At 44.5% G+C, this 19335-nt stretch overlaps 1 protein-coding gene across 12 annotated transcripts in view; it reads left to right on the top strand.

Annotated features, from left to right (window-relative positions):
* Window positions 1-19335, top strand: part of TEX2 (testis expressed 2) — a 104606-nt gene that overhangs the window by 25889 nt on the left and 59382 nt on the right. For 5 of the 12 annotated variants that reach the window (XM_027048015.2, XM_027048010.2, XM_053212621.1 and 2 more), the window contains one exon: window positions 17470-19135. In XM_027048015.2, coding sequence (XP_026903816.2) covers window positions 17495-19135 — 1641 coding nt within the window. In that variant the 5' untranslated portion in view covers window positions 17470-17494. Of the gene's footprint in view, window positions 1-4112; window positions 5282-14018; window positions 14091-15937; window positions 16127-17469; window positions 19136-19335 lie in introns of those variants that run through there. The other 7 variants (XM_053212619.1, XM_027048011.2, XM_027048012.2 and 4 more) reach the window with 4 other exon arrangements.

Below are 19335 nucleotides of genomic sequence, written 5' to 3'. Positions count from 1 at the left end.
CCTGGTGCTTATTCCCCCTTATCTACCAAGAAACAGCTTTTTCTTGTTACTTTGTGCATCCACATTTGGGGTTTTTTTTGTTTTTTGTTTTTTTTTTTCATTTGCCCTTCATTGCTGCCTTCTGTCTTGCTTTTGGTCCTTGAGACAGCAATGAAACAGACCTTCAGGAATGGACAGCTGTGGAGGCCCTCTCTGGCTGGGGTCAGCTCTATACCTAGGGTCTGGGTTGGGGTCGGGTTGGGGAGCAGGAACTAGGACCAGCCCCAGGAGATGAGGCCACAACTCAAGGGGCAAACAGTGCAGTCAGGTGTATCAAAGATCAAGAGCAAAACTCAGTCCAGTTGTGTCCTATGCCCATGAAAGCAGTGGCCCACCTCTGATTCCTCATCTGAAATGAGGCTCTCTTGATTTCACAATTTATACTGTTACAGGTCTGAGGTAGTTCACTGATTAACCTTGACAGAGAGACACCTCCCCGCCCTTTTACCGTAGGTACAGAGCAGTCGCTTCTAAGGCAGTGCCTTCTAACATAGATGTAGACTGGATCAACTAGTTACTGGTGCTTAGGAATGGCAGGTACTGTATTTCCAATTGACTTCCTGGTGATTTCATCACCCTTTCCCATGTGTGTGTATGTGTGTGTGTGTAAGTTAGTAAGTATAATGTGTTCCTGATATTCTAAGTTGATTTAGACCAGTGAGTCTCAATTCCATGGTAGATATTGGGGGGCATGTGTGTTCACCTACATAGGCTGTGATTACTGGGGAATTTTTTCAAATTATTTGTCTTCTGATTCCCCCCCCCCCCCCTTCTCAATTATGATAAGCCCTGAGATGGGCAGGGGTGGTTGAGTCTTTTGCATGAACACATTTCCTAAGATTTTCTGGTACATTTCCCCTCCGCCCAATCCTAAGATTCATTTGCCCTTTGATTACTAGGAATAAGAAGGTGCTTAGAGCTGGCTAATCGGCTGTCCCACCAGTTTCCTAGGTAGAGCTGACCTAGGCTGGTGGTTCCAACCTGACACCTGCTAAGAAACCCCATGGGAGCCAGGGGGCCATTTTCAGCGTTTCAAAAGGCTTAATAGAAACTATGCATTACCCAGGATGAGGACACAAAAGCTACCCAAATCATCAAGTTTCTTTTCTTCTGTTTGGAATTGCAAGCCTGTATGGTTTCATGCTGATTCCAAGTTCTGATTGGCTGTAGGTGACATAATAAGAATTTCTGAGAGAGGATTGGTCTAACTCTAGACATTGTTATTAGAGGTAGTATCAGGTCTCCCTCCTTAAACTGAATGTTCTCTCACTACCTTTTAGAATGAGGTTGACCTTGACTATCAGAGTTAAGCAACTGATGGTTTCTTACTTACTTAGCAATGCTTATCATCATTACACCTGTGTCAGTGATTTGATTTCATAATGTTATTGTAAACCCTTTATGAATGTGGATTATTGGTTAAAATTTAGATCAGCATTGAAATGGAAAAATAGTAAACAGAATTAGCCAATCACTGTTAAACATCATTTGCTAGAATCTGGCAAAAATATGTGGCCAAAGTGGGGAAGGGACAGAAAAAAAGAGGTTGGTGGAACCACAGACCTCATTCAGCACCTTCATTTTAAAAGTGGTCCTTTTAACCAGCCCTGCAGTAAAAGCAAAAAATACAACTCACAGTAAAGCACCGACTGTTAATATTTAGTCTCTGTAGCCTCCTAGGATCCTGTTAGTTGTATGTTCTTTCTTGTTTGTTTGTTTTAATGCTCACCATCCCAACTTCTGCTTTTTCATGTTGCACTACAATTTATAGACCTTTCCATAGTTATGTTTTGCCCTTGTGTTTATAATTCTTAATGGTCACAGTTGCCAGAACTAAACCTGAAGTCAGACAGGACAGTCTCTAGTTTAGGTGGTTAGAGAGGCTGGAGACCAGCCGTTTGGTCCTTGATAACATGGATAAAGAAGTGGGCAAGGATAAAGAAGATGTGCCCCGCCTGCTGTGGATGATGCTGATACTAAGAATTTACATATGCTAAATGTTATTTCTTAATTTTCCCAGCAGCCCTTCTGAAGTAGGCACTGTTACCACCATTTTTCTCCAAAAGAAACAGAGGCTTTTTGCAGTAATTTGTCCAGTCACACACTGGTAAGCAGTGTAGCAGGGATCTGAAGCTGGAATGCTTGAGTTTGAATTCTTAACCAGGTTTCTCTGACTTCAGAAAACTCCCCACCTTCCACCTTAATCTTTCCAGCACGCCTATTAATGTGTAGTAAGGTCACAGAGACTTGACATTAAAACAAGAGCAAATGCTGCAGGCGAGCGGGAGCTCCTGGAACTTCCCATCTGCGTTAGAGTTTTGTTAGCCTTCCTGGGGGCGGAGTGGGGTGAACGGCCAACCACATTCAGTCTTGTCTTTAGTTCCATCCTTTTGCTGGCCTTGAAGTTTCTTAGACTTGACTTGGCACAACAGTGACTGCACAAGGTCACCTGAAGCATTTATACAGTACTTTGTGGGGGAAATCTTGGCTATTGGTTGCTTTTTGCACTGACCTTAGAACCTAATCCCCACTGAGGAGTGGCCACCAAGTTCCTAATTAGAAGTTATCTGTGTGCCCTGCTCTATTCTCTGGACAAATTTAAAATTTCCCCATGTTCTTGGGGCGCCTGGGTGGCTCAGTCGGTTAAACATCTGACTTTGGCTCAGGTCGTGATCTCGTGGTTTGTGAGTTCGAGCCCCGTGTCGGGCTCTGTGCTGACAGCTCAGAGCCGGAAGCCTGCATCAGATTCTGTGTTTCCCTCTCTCTCTGCCCCTCCCCTGCTCATACTCTCTCTCTTAAAAATAAACAGTAAAAAATATTTTTTCCCCGTGTTCTCCCTGATGCCTTTTGCCATGGCGATGCTTGGAAGCCACCAAAGCAGTTCTGCTGCTGCATGGAGGTGCCCCAGGAGGAAGCATGTCCTCTGACAGCTACCTGGCTCCTATGTGTCTAGGGTTAGAGACAGGTCCAATTCCTCTGTATTTTTCCAGGGTCTTGCTTCTATTGAATGAGAAAATTTTGCACATGAGTTAAAACAGACTCCTGTCCTTGGGCTAGATTGGAAATTGGAGTTCAGATTCTAGAGGTCTGGTTGGGGCAGATGCATGAGAAGTGTTTCGATTTATACTCTGGCTTTTGGCTTCCCATTCCCTAGAATTGTCTCTTTCTGGAGTACGGACAGAGGCCTTCGTCCTGGAATTATCTGAATTCAGAATGTGTTTTTCTTTTGAGTTATCTTCTGCGTGGTTGGAAAGGTACATTTGTATCACGGTTAAGTTACACTGTGGATTGCATACATTTCATGGCCTAGAACCTATTTCCCATGTATTTTCCTTCAGGATAAATGGATTTTGAATTTCACACAACTGACTTACTGATGAACCTGTGAAAGTCAACTACTCTTGGTTGAGAATACACTTTCTATGATCACTTGCGTGGCATAAATGTTGTAGGGGGTCAGCTGGGAGGCTGGAGTTGTCTAGGAGGAAGGCCTGGGGTTCAATTCAAGCATCACTGGCTTCATGGAGGATGCTAGCGCTTGACAAGGCAAGGCATTTCCAATACAGAGAGCTGCATGAATGGAGGTGGGAAGGAGGAGATAGTTCATCAAACCCAACCAGAATGTTGGGAACACGTTGGAGAGTAACGGAAAGTAAGGTTGAGAGAGAGGGTGGCCATGTAATGTTGGACCCTGAAAGCCAAAAAGACGCAAGAACAAGAAAGGTTTTTGAGCAGAAGAATGACGTGATGAGAGTAGTGTTTAAAGAAGACAAGCCTGGTGGCAGGATGCCATGTGGGTGGAGATGGGACAGGGGATGAAGCCAGAAAGAAATGTTGAGGTGTGAGGTGATAAAAGAACTCGTCAAGAAAAGAGGTTTGGAGAATAAAGAAGGGAACATCAGAGATGACCTTAGGGGTTGGATCCTTGGTGGTTGGAGAATCAGTGGTCCCTAGTGTGGGGTGGGGTTGGGTGGGCAGGAATGAGGGGACAAATGGATCCATTCAGTTTAGAATTAGACCTCTTTGGACCTAGATAAGCTCTGTGTGTGGGTGTGGATTAGAGAGGAACAGATAGAAGAATTTCTAGCCAAGGGATGAGAATAGTGATTCGTGTACATAATTGGGTATGGGAGACAAGATGGCAACTCCTACCACCTTCCCAGTGAATTAGGGGCAGGGCCATCTGCTTAGAGGGAGAAGGGAGGGAGACAAAACTGGAGGCCTGGATGAGAGACAAGGCCTGGAATCGCACCACTAGGAGATCTGACTAAGAAATCAGTGAGCTCATTCAGGAATTTCCTGGACACAGCGATGTCCTAGTCCAGGTCTGCATGCTACAGTCCCCTCCTGACTGGGATCTGGAGAAGTCCGTCCCCCAACCCCCCACCGCAGGTGGGATAGAGGTCCATGGAGAGGTCCATGGCAGTGGGAGTGACTCGCAGGCCTGGGGGTGGGGACGCCTCACAGGCAGTGGATAGCAGTGTTAATGATTTAGAGAGGGTGGTACACATGGTGGTTTGGTCTGAAAATACACATGGTGGTTTCATCTTAAAAACTAGGCCAGCCCTTCTCTTTCTCTTACCTTGCTCTCTTCCCATTTGAAAACAAAAACAAAAACGCTAGGCAGTGGAGGAGGGAGATCATTTGTTGTGAGAGGGTATGGAGTTGTGTCCCTGTAAGGATAGGTGGGAACCTGGAGGAGGAATAATTTGAATCCAAAAGAGAGTGAAGCTTTCTGTTGCCACGGCACACACACAAGCGCTGAGTATCTGCATCTCGTCTTTTGGAGACTCAGCGAACTCTCCACCTATGACCAGAAGAAGTGAGGGATGTTTCCACAGCTGGTCTAAGCAAGGCAAGGTCTAGAAGTATTTCTTAACGTGAGATGAACTGTTTCAATATTATTAGAAAAATATTTTGACTTAATTGCCTTAGACACATCAATCAGTTCAAGTGTATTCTGGTTTCCTTTACTTGACTTGAGCAATTGCCAAGAATTTCTCTTGGCAAAATGAGAAAATAAGACTCTAGGTTCTGTTCCATGAATATTGAATCATAGAACCATAGACATAGAGAATTTAGAGCTTTCTGGAAAATTCCTTGAAGACCAGGAGGGTCCCCTCAGTTTACAGTGAAAAAACCCAAGGCCCAGGGAGGTGAAGTGGGTGAGCTCCATCACTGTCATTTGAGTGGCATGGTCTCCCTCCGAGCTCCTGACCCTGCTGCCTCATGGCTTCACTAGGTATGAATTTTCAGTGGCTGATGCTTCTACCAACTGAACAATTATCAGAATCTCACACTTGGGTGGAACTTTTGGACTTGGTCTATCACTAGCCTGCCCTCAGCTCAAGACCTTCCCTGTCACATCCACAATGGTGGTTGAGTAGGATGGGGGAATGTTATCTGACGGGGCCCGCAGGCAAGTCGGCCTCTTTAGAAGGAACCTCAGTGTGGCCAGTTGGCCATCCAGGACCATGCCTCTGCCAGGAATGCAGTACCTTGTGACTTTGAAGGTCTTCATCATGGTCTTGGGTTTCTTGCCTCCTTCCCTTTCCTGATCGTCTGTCCCTCACTTAGAATGTACTCTCAATCCCTGAGTCTCTGTGGTTAGCCCGTCAAGTCTACCAGGGCCAGCTCACATATGCCTCTGTGAAACCTTCATTCAAGTCACATTCTCTTACCTCCACCCATTACTTCCTTCCTCAGAGAGTGGAAAAGCTAAGCAATCAGTAGATACGAATGGATTCAGATATATAAACTAGGTTTTCTATAAGGAATCTACTCCTGAAATCATTGTTGCACTACATGCTAACTAATTTGGATGTAAATTTTAAGAAGTAAAAAACATAAAATAAAATAAATTTAAAAAAACAAATAAACTAGGTTTTCTTAGTGTACTAATATGATTTGGAGGGGAAAGATCCAAATACTTGACCGTTTATTATGGCTAGGAAATACAGAGAAATTATTGTTCGTATCAGTCCATTTTTCTAAAGAGTTTGATCCTTGTATGAGGAACAGAGAACAGTATGTGTGTTGTATATGCTTATTGTCATCATTTTCTGCAATGATTTCAGAGACTAATGCTCTTAGGCTGATGGAATGGGGAAGGCGTCCTTGGGAAGTATAAAACCCAGAAATGTAAAGTAAGACACTGAGAGATTCAACACCTCAAAATAGAAAACTTTATATATTTAAAAATTAAGTTAAAGGTCAGATCAGAGATGGGGGAAAATATTGCAACACACAGGAGAGAAAGTGGTAACTGTCCATGACTCATAAAGTGAGTAGGAAAAATGCTTGAGCAAGAAGTATGAATGACTGGTTAACAGAAGAAGGGAAACAGAGGGGGGAAACCTTGAAGTGATTATCAAAACATTGAGATGCCTTTTTACTATCAATCAGATGGACAAAAACTAAAAATGATGTTCAGTCTCGACAAAAGTTCAAGGTGGATGCTTCATACATCGTTAGCAAATTGGGCGAATTGGCAAGACAGTTCCAAAATTGTAAACAGGCACCTCCTTTGAGCCATCAATTCCACCTCTAAGAATGTACCCTACAGATAGAGTTGCACTTGTATACGAGATTTATAGGAAAGGCCTTTCAAGACAGCATTGCTTCTGATAGTGAAAACTCAAAAAACCCCTCAAATTTCTATCAAAGGAATGAGTAAGTGGATGATGGTATATCTGTACTATGTGGAAGAAGCATGTGTGTGTGTGCGTACCTGCTGACTTATATAGATAGGCATGGGGAGAAGTCCAAGAAATAGTAAGTGAAAAACAAACTGCAAAGCAATCTGTATAGTATGATCTCATTGAAGACAAAAAAACAGAAACAGTTTTATGTGTTTGTGTGTGTTGATAAACGCAAATAAAACGACTGGAAGGAAGGATACATTCTAAACTGTTGATTCGAGGGGAGCAGGAGAAAATTTCACTTTTCTTCTGCATACATCTGTTTTAGAAGGTTTCTACAATGAGCTTGAAACCTGTTTTTTCGAAAATTGTACATATGCTATTTAACCCCTAATACCGCTTCTAAAACTATTTACTGAGGAGGTAATCAGAGAGGCAGTCAAAGGCTGTGTATCTGTGTATAAAATCATAATGTATTGTAGCACTGTTTGTAACAGCAAAAAATTCCAAGTAGTATCCTGTGATGAAATGGTTCTGTTGTGGAATATTCATTTTATCTAGCTATTTAAAATCATGTGTAAAAGAATCTCTGTTGATGTGAGGAAATACTTACAAGCACAGGTAACATTTAAGGAATGCTTGTTCTATACCAGGGACCATGCTCAGTGCCTTACATAAATTGTTTTATTTAATCTGAACACTCTTTTACCGTTCCCATTTTACAGATGGAGAAACAGAGGCTTAAGGCTTAAGACCCTTAAACAGAGGCTTTAATTTGCCTGAGAGTCACACTCCTCCCAAGTTATTGGAACTGAAGCCAAAGGCCTCATTGATACCCATGTGCTAGATTACTTCTCTGTGGAGTCTTGTGTATAAAAACAGATCGCATGTATACATATGGTGTGACTCATTTTATAAAAATGAATCTTTTCTGTGCCTTAGTTTTCTCATGGGTAAGGTGGGGGAGGGAAGGGCTAGTACAATTTTATATTCCAAAGATCGTGATTTTATTTTAAAGATTGGCATGCATTTACATGTAATTTTTTTTCCCCACATTTTGGAAGTATTTGGTCTAAAATTAGAAAGTAAAAATTACTGATATGCCCATTATATAGAGAAGACTGGCATTAATGCTGCCTGCTGCCCTCTTTTTTTTTTTTTTTTTTGAGAGAGAGCGTGAGCGCGAGAGCATGGGGTGGGGGGGGCAGAGGGAGAGAGAGAATCTTAAGCAGGCTCCACGCCCAGTGTGGAGCCAGACACAGGGCTCCATCTCAGGACCGTGAGATCATGACCTGAGCCCAGATCAAGAGCCTGACGCTTAAATGACTGAGCCACCCAGGCGCCCTCCACCCACCTCTGATTTTGCCTAGTGCATGTATGGAATGAACATTATTGAGGGACTTAATAGTTACTGCAAAATTGTTTTCAGAAAAGTTTTTTACTAATCATGTTCCAACCATTAGGGCAACAATAATCAGTTTGTCTCAGTGTGCCTTTGAGAGCATCACAGTTTATATTTCAGTGATGGTTTTCGATGACTAAAATTGTTTCACTGATTTGTTTCCCAGCTATCTGTTGCTTTCAGTGAGCTGAACCTTTTTTGTTTGTTTGTTCATTGGCCATTTGAACTTTTAGTTGAATTGCCTGTTTACGTATCTATTGATGCTGTATTGGGAATTATCTATTGATGATACCTTCCTAAACTTGACCATTTAAGACCTTAAGAAAGACTATCAGAAAGTCCTTATAAGGGCAAGTTCCACTCTCAGGTAGATGCCTTTTTCTTACAGGGATGAATTGGTGGTCTGTGGTTAACACCTGATTTCTTTCTTCCTTTCTTTCTTTCTTTCTTTCTTTCTTTCTTTCTTTCTTTCTTTCTTTCTTTCTTTCTTTCTTTCTTTCTTAAGTTTATTTATTTTGAGAGACAGTATGTGCACGAGCACACAAGCATACACTTGTGTGGGGGAGGGGCAGAGAGAGAGAGCTGGGAAGAGAAAGAGAGAATCCCAAGCAGGCTCCGCCCTGTAAGTGTGGAGCCTAACTTGGGGCTTGAACCCACAAACTGCAAGATCATGACCTGAGCTGAAGTCGGATGCTCCATGGACTGAGCCACCTAGGCACCCCTAAAACCTGACTTCTTAACCACTTGGAATTGATTTGGCTTGAAAATTTAAGGAATGGTTGGTGAAAGGTACACAGCACCTCTTTGCACTTCCTTTGCAACTTACTGTGAGCCTATAATTATCTCAAAATAAAATTTTAAAAAGTTCAAGGAAGGTAAAACTTAGGCTGCCTCCTGTTACTACCTGTAACTGGCCTTGATCATTCTGACTGGTACAACAGTGGGAGGCAGGAGGGAGCAACGTTTGCCAAGAGATCCAAAGGCAAATAATGGTGAGGAACGCTGCTTTTGTTGTTGTTATTTTTAAAGTTTATTTATTTATTTTGAGAGAGAGGGGGGAGAGCACAAGTGTTGAAGGAACAGAGAGAGAAAGAGAGAAAGAGAGAGAGAGAGAGAGTCCTAAGCAGGCTCCACACTGTCAGCACAGAGCCTGATGTGGGGATCAAACTCAAAAACCGTGAGATCGTGATCTGAGCCGAAACCAAGAGTTGGACGCTTAACCAACTAAGCCACCGGGTCCTCCTTTTTGATGTTTTTTTTTTTTTTTAATTTAGAAATAATTTCAGTATTTAAAATAGTTGCAAAAAATAAAAACTGAATAAGGAGCACTATAACTCTTTCCCAGATTTGCGTGTTGTTAACGTTAGACCCCATGAACATCAGCTTTTGAAATGTGTTATTTGGTGAACACAGCCACTAACGACTCTTTTCTTACCCTTCTTCCAGATTTCCAGCACCTGCCTCCTAGCTTCCAGGCACTCACTCACCTGAACAAAAACATCTCTCACACCTCTCAAGAATCTACAGGGGTTCTGTTTCCTAAGATTTAAATACAAACCCAGGGGCATATGGGTAGCTCAGTCGGTTGAGCATCCAACTCTTGGTTTCAGCTCAGGTTGTGATCTCATGGGTCATGGGATCAAGCCCCACGTTAATCTTCATGCTGAATGTGGAGCCTGCTTGGGATTCTCTCTCTCCCTCCCTCTCTCTCTCTGCCTCTTCCCCACTCATGCACGCTCTCTCTCTCAAAAAAAATAAATAAGTATAAATCCAAATGCTTAGCCTTTCAAGGTTTTGAATAATTGATTCCCTGCCCTTAATTCAAATATTAGCCTTCCTCCCACACCCCCCAGCGCAGCCCCTCGGCCATAGCTAACCCAACCATTCAGCGACCCTTTTGTTCCTATCTCTGTGCCTTTCCATGCTCTGATGCTTCATAACTGCAATATTCTTTTCATGTGTAGGCCGCAGCCATAACTTTCTTTCTTTCTTTTTTTTTTAAATTTTTTTTTTTAATGTTTGTTTATTTTTGACACAGAGAGAGACAGGGCATGAGCAGGGGAGGGGCAGAGAGAGAGAGAAGGATACACAGAATCCAAAGCAGGCTCCAGGCTCTGAGCTGTCAGCACAGAGACTGATGCGGGGCTTGAACTCACAGACCGCGAGATCATGACCTGAGCTGAAGTCAGACACTCAACCGACTGAGCCACCCAGGCGCCCCCAGCCATAACTTTTCTGCTTAAAAAAAAAAAAAAAAAAAATTATTCCCAGACTTCTTGACTTAATTAGCACCATCTGATTTGGGCATACCTGTTCTAGGTTTTTATTTTACTCTAGGGCCTTTTTGCTTTCGTATAGATGTCATACACGACGTCCATCTGTTGTCTCCTTGAGTTCCCCACAGTGGGTGGCACCGGCGTTAACCTTTGTAAACCTCCATAGACCTTGTGTGGTTGTGCTGGAGGCATGACCTGGTTTTGAATGAGTTACTGTGAACTGAACTTGGATTTCATTATTAGATCTATCTAGCAGTCTGTAAAGCAAAATTCTAATCGTGTTGATGCGTTTGAACACCTTTTTCCTCCGTGGATATGGCATTCTTCCCAGCTAGACCTTCTTTGCGGCCGGTAAAAGGTCCATGCCTTGTGGCCCAAGAGGGTGGAACTGTTGTTTATTAGCAGTTATAAAACCTGTGTTGTGTTGTTTGTGGTGCTGAACCCTGCCAGGCTGGAAGAAACTTTGGAGGGTGGGTCTCCGAATCTAAGAACTAATGGGAAAGGCATTCTGAGTTTCTAACAGTCAGTCCAAGTGTCTTGAGAGGGTTGCTTGTGCTGGAAGTAGAGTACTTTCTTTTCTCTTTCTTTTCTTTTCTTAAATGAAACGAAGGCCCGAGCTAGTTCATTATCTATAATGTCAATATTGGTTTTTGTTTGCGAGGTGGAGTATTAACAGATTAGAATGGCTGCTGGCAATTCTCAGCTGCTTCATTGAATTTAAATGAATCAAGGGATAGCTGTTAAGATGCACTTGAGATTTTTAGACTAAATCAGACCTTTCTACTATGGTGGGTTTGACTAGATTCACCTGTTTCCTCAGCAGCATCAAGGTGGAAAAATGGAGTCTTAAGGCCTCTTTTGTATTTTTTATAAAACCAAATCCTATTAAAAAATGCACAGATAAGAGGTATTAAGCCATCCTCTGCAACACAATGCAGCTTGCTTCTATTCCCCTGCCAAGAGAAGTTTTTGAATTAAAACTATTGACTGACTCAACCCATGCTAGCAGATGGTATTCATACATCATATGTCCAAGTGCAAGCTTGTTCAGAGGCCGCAAATATCTAACAGGCTGAATTTTACAAAGACAAAGCATTTTAATAATGATCTTGAAGGATTAGTGATGCTCCTGAGAAATGAGGCATATTCCAAACAGGCTTGTTTCCTAAGATCTGCTGTGTTACTGTACACACTTTATCTGGAAACCAGTTCCATTCGCAGTCAAAATCACTCTCTTCCCTCCTTGCTTCCCCCTCTGACTTTTTCCTTCCTCCCGCACTCCTTCTAATCTAGTATATGAATTAGAAAGTAATAATAATGTTAATCATAATGGCCACATCACTATTTGTTTTAATGTGGGAGGACCAAGTGGGATGGGTTTCTGATAAGTGAGCAGCCTGGAAGGAGCTATTTTCTCTTTTTATGGCTCTATAAAATCCCAGGATTGAATTGTTTCAAATACAGATGGAGGTAGGAAGGGCAGTTTTTATTAGAATATTAGCCCCCTCCCCCCGCAAAAAAAAAAAAAAAAAATCACCAGAATTCAGGGAGGTTATTATATTTGAGTTAATAAATGCCAAAATTGAGTCTTGAAATAGTTGTTCATCTTTCATTATATAGTGTGATTTATCATTGATTGGTTTTTCATGGCCTAATTAACGACAATAACCTATTTGAGTGACTAGAAATAAAATAAATTTCATGGATGTTTCATATTCTAACTCTAACTGTACTAAGTTTGAGAGCCTCACAGACTTCATGATAGGGCAGTTGGCTACTACCTTCCTGTTTAAGGTCTTTGTTTTTGATAAGCTCAGGTTAGATGAGAGCCATTGATTTATTCCTTGTGTTTAGACTGGCTAGGATAGAATCCTGCGTAAATGCTAGGGAGAGAAGCCCTTCTTTGAAGCTTTCTCAGTCTTAATGAGAGCAGTGACCATCTTTACAAGGCATAGTAACTTTAATGGAGAATTGCAGTCAAGACCTCGGGAAAGACCCATCAGCAAAAGAGTTTCAAATACCCTTTTTCCCTGAAACATACATGGGTAAGGTGCAGGGGGCATTGGGCTCTAAAGTTTTTTTGACCCCCACAAAGTATGGGAGCATAAATACAATTGCACTTGTTACCTAAAAATGTAACCGTATGGTAAATACTAAAGAACAGTGTGAGCTTTTTGAATAGAATTGTTTTAGTTGGCATGATAAGTAGTTCAAAGTGTTAATATCACGTCATTGTGAAGTTTTGAATGAATATTTTTCAAAATATTTTTTATTCCCAATTTGTGGTTAAATATACATAGCATTAAATTTACCATCTTAACTCTTTAGGTGTACAATTCAGTAGCGTTAAGTAGATCCACATTGTTTTGCAACCAGTCTCCAAAACTTCTTCATCATACAAAACTGAAAGTCTGTGCCCGTGAGACATCTCCTCGTCTCCCCTTCCCCAACCCCCAGTAACTGCCTTCTACTCTGTGTTTCTATGAAGCTGACTACTTGAGAAAGCTCAAATAAGTGGAATCACACAGCATTTGGCTTTTTGTGACCAGCGTACTTCACTTAGTGTTATGTTCTCAAAGCTCTCAACTCGAAGAGGGCCGGTTTGCTCCTTGTTCACCCACTGCTGAGCACGTGTAGCCCTCTGGAGCAGCTCATTGTGGAAGGGTCTTCAGCTAGTGCTGTATCTCAGCCAGCCCTGAACTTTGATTTCTGCTCAGAAGAGCACTAAAATTCAAGTTCCTGGGGCGCCTGGGTGGCTCAGTCGGTTGGGCGACCAACCTCGGCTCAGGTCATGATTTCACGGTTCATGAGTTCAAGCTCTGCCTCCGGCTCTGTGCTGACAGCTCAGAGCCTGGGGCCTGCTTCAGATTCTGTCTCCCCCTCTCTCTGCCCCTCCCCCACTCACACTTCTCTCTCTCTCTCTCTCTCTCTCTCTCTCTCTCTCTCTCAAAAATAAACATTTAAAAAAAAAAAGGAAATAAATAGTTCCCATTTGTCAGAATCATCCAGTGTTTTGAGGGCAAGAATGGCTTCTCCAGAGCTCTTCTCCGGGTTCCCATTTTCCATAGTCTCGGCCTGGTTATTCCTTTCCCAGTTGTTAAGATTTCAGTGCTTTTCATAAGTTTCCGGGTTTTTTTTTTTCCCCTTTCTTTTTAATATTGAATTCAGTGTTAGTTTTAAGCAGAATGGTGAGCCTGATAATACAGCTTGCCCTCCCAGACACCGGACCTCCGGCCTCAGTTTTTCAGTGTTGTCTCTAACTTTCCCATCCATTCTGGGGCTGGACACAGTAAATCTTCAGCCCCACTTTGCTCATGACCAAATCAGACTTTTGCTTAAATGAATCTCTGGCAGGAAATCCTATATGGCAACGTAAGATATAGGCCCTCCCCCTCTGAGGACTCAGGAGTCAGGGTCAAAGCCCGGGGTCCTGTGATCTGCTGGTGGCTTTGGAAGAAGGAGACCTGTTGGGAAGGAAATTTCCTTTTCGGGCATTTCAGTTCCCAAGGGCTTGATAAGGTTGTCTCCTTTTTTGAAGCCCAGTTATAATTGAGTTTGGGTGGTGGAGGGCAGGCGCTAGTGAGCTAGGTACTTTTTTAGGATACTAGGTTGTCGGATGGATAATGAGACAATGAGACGACTCTCCATTTCTCCATGCAGCTGGTCACAGGCTGGTTGTTGAGAACTGAGCCCTTAGTTCCTGGGAGAGCTGTCCGTGGAGGAGCACAGACGGTGGGTACTAGGACAAAGCAGTCATAAAGAATGTGCGTGATGTGCTAGAGGAAGCAGTTTGCTGTGGTGAAAAAGGCATCAGGACATCAGTGTCAAAAGCCGATGTCTAACTGTCCCTCCCTCCCCCTCCTTTAGTCAGTGCTGTGGCCTTGAACAAACCACATAATCTTCCTGGGCAACAGTCAGGTGCTTTTTTCTCTTGACCTTGGCTGTCCTGCGGGGCTGTGATTGTGGGAGGGTCAGTTTTGCTGGCCCCAGCAGCCAGCCACTGGGAGGACAGAGAGGAGGAGGCTTGCAGTAGTCCCCAGGAAGAGGGAGTGACCACTTGATGGGTTGTCTGGAACCCATAGTATCCACTCTGGTTCCAGGACACTCAATTATCCAGCAATTTTGGTCCTAGAAGCAGCTTTTCTTTAGTCTCATCCCCTCACTTTGCAGATGAGTGAACAGAGCCCTGAGATTTTCTTGTATTTAAGCAGTAGCAGTGCTGCTCTGGCCTCACGTGGCATGTATTTGTAAAAGCAAACAAACACAAAAAGCACACCAGTGAAATAAATGGTCAGGGTGGATTTGGGGGAGTTTACTCTGGATCTCTCAGGCTACTTACCTGAGCCCAGGAGAGAGACATTAGATGATGAGCCACACTGCCTGCCCTTAGCTGGCTCTCTGGCATCCAGCTCTCCACGGAGTCCCCCGTGGGCCCTGCTGGCTGACACAGGCCTTGAGACAGTCTGATCAGAGATTAACAGAGGTCCCTTCAACTGGCAAGTCAGGGCCTGACTCTGTGGAGAGGTGGGCAAGCAGGCCCCTGATGGTGCTCCTTCCTGGGCAGGTGCCTGCTCACTGTGCCACAGGCTCCTGGATACACTACTGTTTTCTCCCGTGGGCCCCTTCCTGGACCTGACTTTGCCTGCCGATTCCTAGGCCTTCCCACCCTCAACTACGGACAGGCCTCTCCACTCTCGCCTTGCTCCCCAGAAGACCAGCTCACACTGTCCAGCCCCCACATCGTGCTCTGTATTTGCACGTGTGCCCACAGTCATTTTAACTTGCAGCCACCATGCCATCAGGCAGCCTCAGAACAGCGGAGCCCTACACGTGGTCCTTGATGTTATTAAGGCAATTTAAATGAAACTCATTTTTCAGCCTACTGAGAATTATCAAATATCAACCTTTTCTTTTTAAATTACCTCTATAATTTTCTTTTTAAAGTGCCCTTATAAAACTAGGTGACAAATGAAAAATATGTGTTGCACTTGGTATTTTTCTTACTAAGCTTACAAACCTGTTGGCTCAAAGATAACCGGGAAGATGGTCCTAGACCGGAGGCTTTGTCTTTCTAACTTGCCCTCAGCTCTTGGATTTAAACTGCTTTGTCTGTCCTTTTCCTGAATCCACTGGTGATAGGAGAGTCTGAGGGTCATGAATGAGCAGGGGCAAAGCTCTGTTGGAAAGTTTCAGTGAAAGTAATTTCTCTTAAGTATTCATACTAAAAAAGGGGAGTTTCAGATGTGTCCATGTTGTGACTGGGCCCTTGAATGGTAACTCTTGTCATCGTTGGGGTATTTTCTGTTCTAGGGACCCAGGGTCACTGTTGCCTGCCCCCCTCCCACCATGGGTTTGCCTTTTCTCCTGTTAGTAGTATCAGTTGCCAGCATTTTGGAAATTAATATTTGGCAGAAGACTTCAATATGGGAGTTCTTCAAATTGAAGAAACAAGCAAGCAATGTAATGTTGATCGTCGATGGTAGATGACTTGTTTGAGTGTATTACGTTGGGTGGTAACAATCGTCATAAACATGTAGGATTTTAGATTTGGAAAGAACTCTTGATTCTCCATTTTACAGATGACAGTTCTGAGAACCAGAGAAGTTTAGGCTTGTTCGGGGTCCCACAGAATCAACTGGAAAAGGAGAAAGTACCAGAAGCCCTATTTGGCAGCTCCCGGGGCCGCTCTTCCACTTCCCATGATGCTGCTCTTGTACCGGTGGTCTCCCAGTGCTCCCCAGCACCCCACCCCACCCACACCCTTGGAGGTAAAGGACAGACCCGTGTGGCAGGACAACCATGCCCATGCTCATCTTCACACCTTTTCCCCTCTTTCTAATCATGCCCTTTCTGTCACAACCTGCCCATCCGCTTATTATTTTATTTTTTTAATGGTTTTTTTTTTTTTTTTTAATTTAGTATGCTCCACACCCAACATGGGGTTGAACTCATGGTCCTGAGATTGAGTTGCATAGCTCTGCCGACTGAGCCAGCCAAGCGCCCCTGACCCATCAGTTTAAAACACTGAGCGCGGTGTCCTGCTTCCTACAATGGTCTCAGCCTCCTCAGAACACCTGAAATTCATTCCTCAAGTGTGTTCCTGCTCCTTTGACAGGGTCTCTTTCCAGATTGTGGTGCTAATTTCCATTTTGTAGGGTCTGTTATGATGTGTGGTGCCCATTAGTGAATGGGGAGAGAAGTAATGTACTAGATGTCACAGAGTCGGCTTGGTGACTTTAGTTCCACTGCCCAGGTGTCTGTCTTCTCCCCAGCTGGCTGCTAAGCTCCAGAAGAGCAGAAAGCATGGCTTCCACGTCTCTGACCGTAGCCCTTAGAGTTCTTGGTTGGTGGTGGGTTACAGCATTGATCCTTAATTTTCCTGCCCTCTGAATCGTGGATTCAGTTTAAAATGTGCTTCCTTTATCCTGAAGCCCCAGCATATGCCCATGTCTTCATGGCTGCCTAAATACTCTGTCATTTGGGGAATAAAGAAGCCAACAGGTCATAGCAATTCATTGACAGATTTCCCTTGCTGCCCTTGGAGACTTTGCTGCTTCTTTGCAGTGGCAAGATAGTAGGAGTCTTGGTGGGAGAGGCAAACCAAATAATTGTTAGGATGGCTGAGAAAATTGCAATGGAAGCAATAATCCTCCTGGGTTGGCTTTTTATAGCTAGAAAACACTGGTGAAATTTTTGTTCCAAGATCCTCAAAATCACCAGGATGCCGCATTTTATCTCGTTGGACTTCGAAAGTGATGCTGGTAACTTCTATTGTACAGGTATTTTAAGTGTTGAAACCTAGAATTGCTGATCGAAATGAGCCAGTTAAGAGGGAGGAAACGATTACTCAGATGTTGCGAAAGTGAGACAGACCGTATGGCATTTGTAATACCAGTTTGGAGTTTGCTCATAAAAGAGAATGCCTAACTGGGATTTATCTGGTGAAAATTAAACCATCAGACCTGCTCAAGTGACAAACAGTGGCCATCTGCCAAGTCAAGGCATAATCACCATTTGGAAGTGAGCGTCATCTGTGCTCCAGTGTGCACATGACAGTTTCTCCTGTGGAGAAGTGACTTTCTGACTTCTGGTTTTCTTGCTGTTTTTGCAGAGCCTGAGCCCTCGTGAAGCCGGCAATGACAAGTCTGAATGGTCGCCATGCCGAGAAAACCATTGACATGCCAAAACCATCAGCCCCCAGAGTGCACGTGCAGAGGTCCGTGTCCCGAGACACTATCGCCATTCACTTCTCGGCATCCGGGGAGGAGGAGGAGGAAGAAGAGGAGGAGTTCAGGGAGTACCTCGAGGAGGGGCTGGATGACCAAAGCATTGTAACGGGGCTCGAGGCCAAGGAAGACCTCTATCTTGAACCCCAGGGTGGCTATGACTCCACTGGCCCTGCTGCTCAGCCCATCCTGGCAGATGGACTGTCCGTGTCCCCTGCCATTTTGCCCGTCTCCGCGAACACTGTAAAGCTGTTGGAGTCCCCTCCTCCGGCAGTGCAAGTATTAAGTACAGTGCCATTGGCTCTGTCCCCAGGGTCATCTTCATCCGGGCCCTTAGCTAGCTCTCCCAGTGTGTCATCCCTTTCTGAGCAGAAAACCAGTTCTTCCTCCCCATTGTCTTCTCCTTCCAAGTCTCCTATCCTGTCGTCCAGTGCCTCAGCCTCCACCCTCTCCAGCGCAAAACCCTTCATGAGCCTTGTGAAGTCCCTGTCGACCGAGGTGGAGCCAAAAGAGTCCCCACACCCCTCGAGGCACAGGCACTTGATGAAGACATTAGTCAAGTCTCTGTCCACAGACACCTCCAGGCAGGAGTCGGATACCGTGTCCTATAAACCACCGGACTCCAAGCTCAATTTACACCTGTTCAAGCAGTTCACACAGCCACGGAGCACAGGTGGAGATTCCAAAACTGCGCCTTCTTCCCCACTGACTTCTCCCTCCGATACGCGCTCCTTTTTTAAAGTGCCCGAGATGGAGGCTAAAATCGAAGACACTAAGCGTCGCCTTTCAGAAGTCATCTATGAGCCTTTTCAGCTCCTTAGTAAAATTATAGGGGAGGAAAGTGGCAGCCACAGGCCCAAAGCCTTATCTTCAAGTGCTTCAGAACTCTCCAATCTGTCCAGCTTGAACGGTCACTTGGAAAGCAATAACAACTACAGCATCAAGGAAGAGGAGTGTGACTCCGAGGGGGACCCCTATGGGAGTGACCCCAGCGGCCCCGGAAGTGACCCCCCCAGGTCCTCCGATGAGCCGCCCTCAAGAGAGGCGGAACCGAAGAGTTCCCAGGGCGGCAGTCTGAAGGACTTAGGCCTGAAGACAAGCTCCCTGGTGCTTGAGAAATGTTCCTTGTCTGCCTTGGTGAGCAAAGAGGATGAGGAGTTTTGCGAACTGTACACCGAGGACTTTGATTTGGAAGCGGAGGTGGAGAGCGCGCCGGACAAGCTCCCGGATCTCCCTGCCGGGCCCGAGGTGCCGGCGGATGACGGTCCGACTCTGGACAGTGAGGACGAGGCCCACTCGGCCGTGCAGCACGCGGAGCTGCCGGTGAAGACGCTGGGCTTCTTTATCATGTGTGTCTATGGGTACCTCATCCTCCCCCTCCCCCATTACGTGAGCGGACTCTTTCTGGGAATTGGCCTTGGGTTCATGACTGCGGTTTGCATGATCTGGTTTTTTACACCACCAAGTGCTCATAAATATCACAGGTTACATAAAAGCCTACAACACTGGAACACGAGGTCCCTGGATATCAAAGAACCGGAAATACTGAAGGTAAGTCCCTCTGCAGCAGCCGCTAGCGCCCCCCACCGTTCTCCCCCAAACAGCCTGATTTTAGATCCAACTTAATGGTCTTTTAGTTGACGGTCATGGTTTTCACATAAGCAGTATTTTTAAGGCTTTGGATTCTCCTCACTCCAGGGGCACCCAGGAGACTTCTCTGGTAAACCTCATTCTAATTCAAGTTTTACCAG

The sequence above is a fragment of the Acinonyx jubatus genome, chromosome E1 (assembly GCF_027475565.1).
Source record: "Acinonyx jubatus isolate Ajub_Pintada_27869175 chromosome E1, VMU_Ajub_asm_v1.0, whole genome shotgun sequence".
In the NCBI taxonomy this organism is placed as follows: Eukaryota; Metazoa; Chordata; class Mammalia; order Carnivora; family Felidae; genus Acinonyx; species Acinonyx jubatus.
This window is presented reverse-complemented; position numbering and strand designations above follow the sequence as displayed.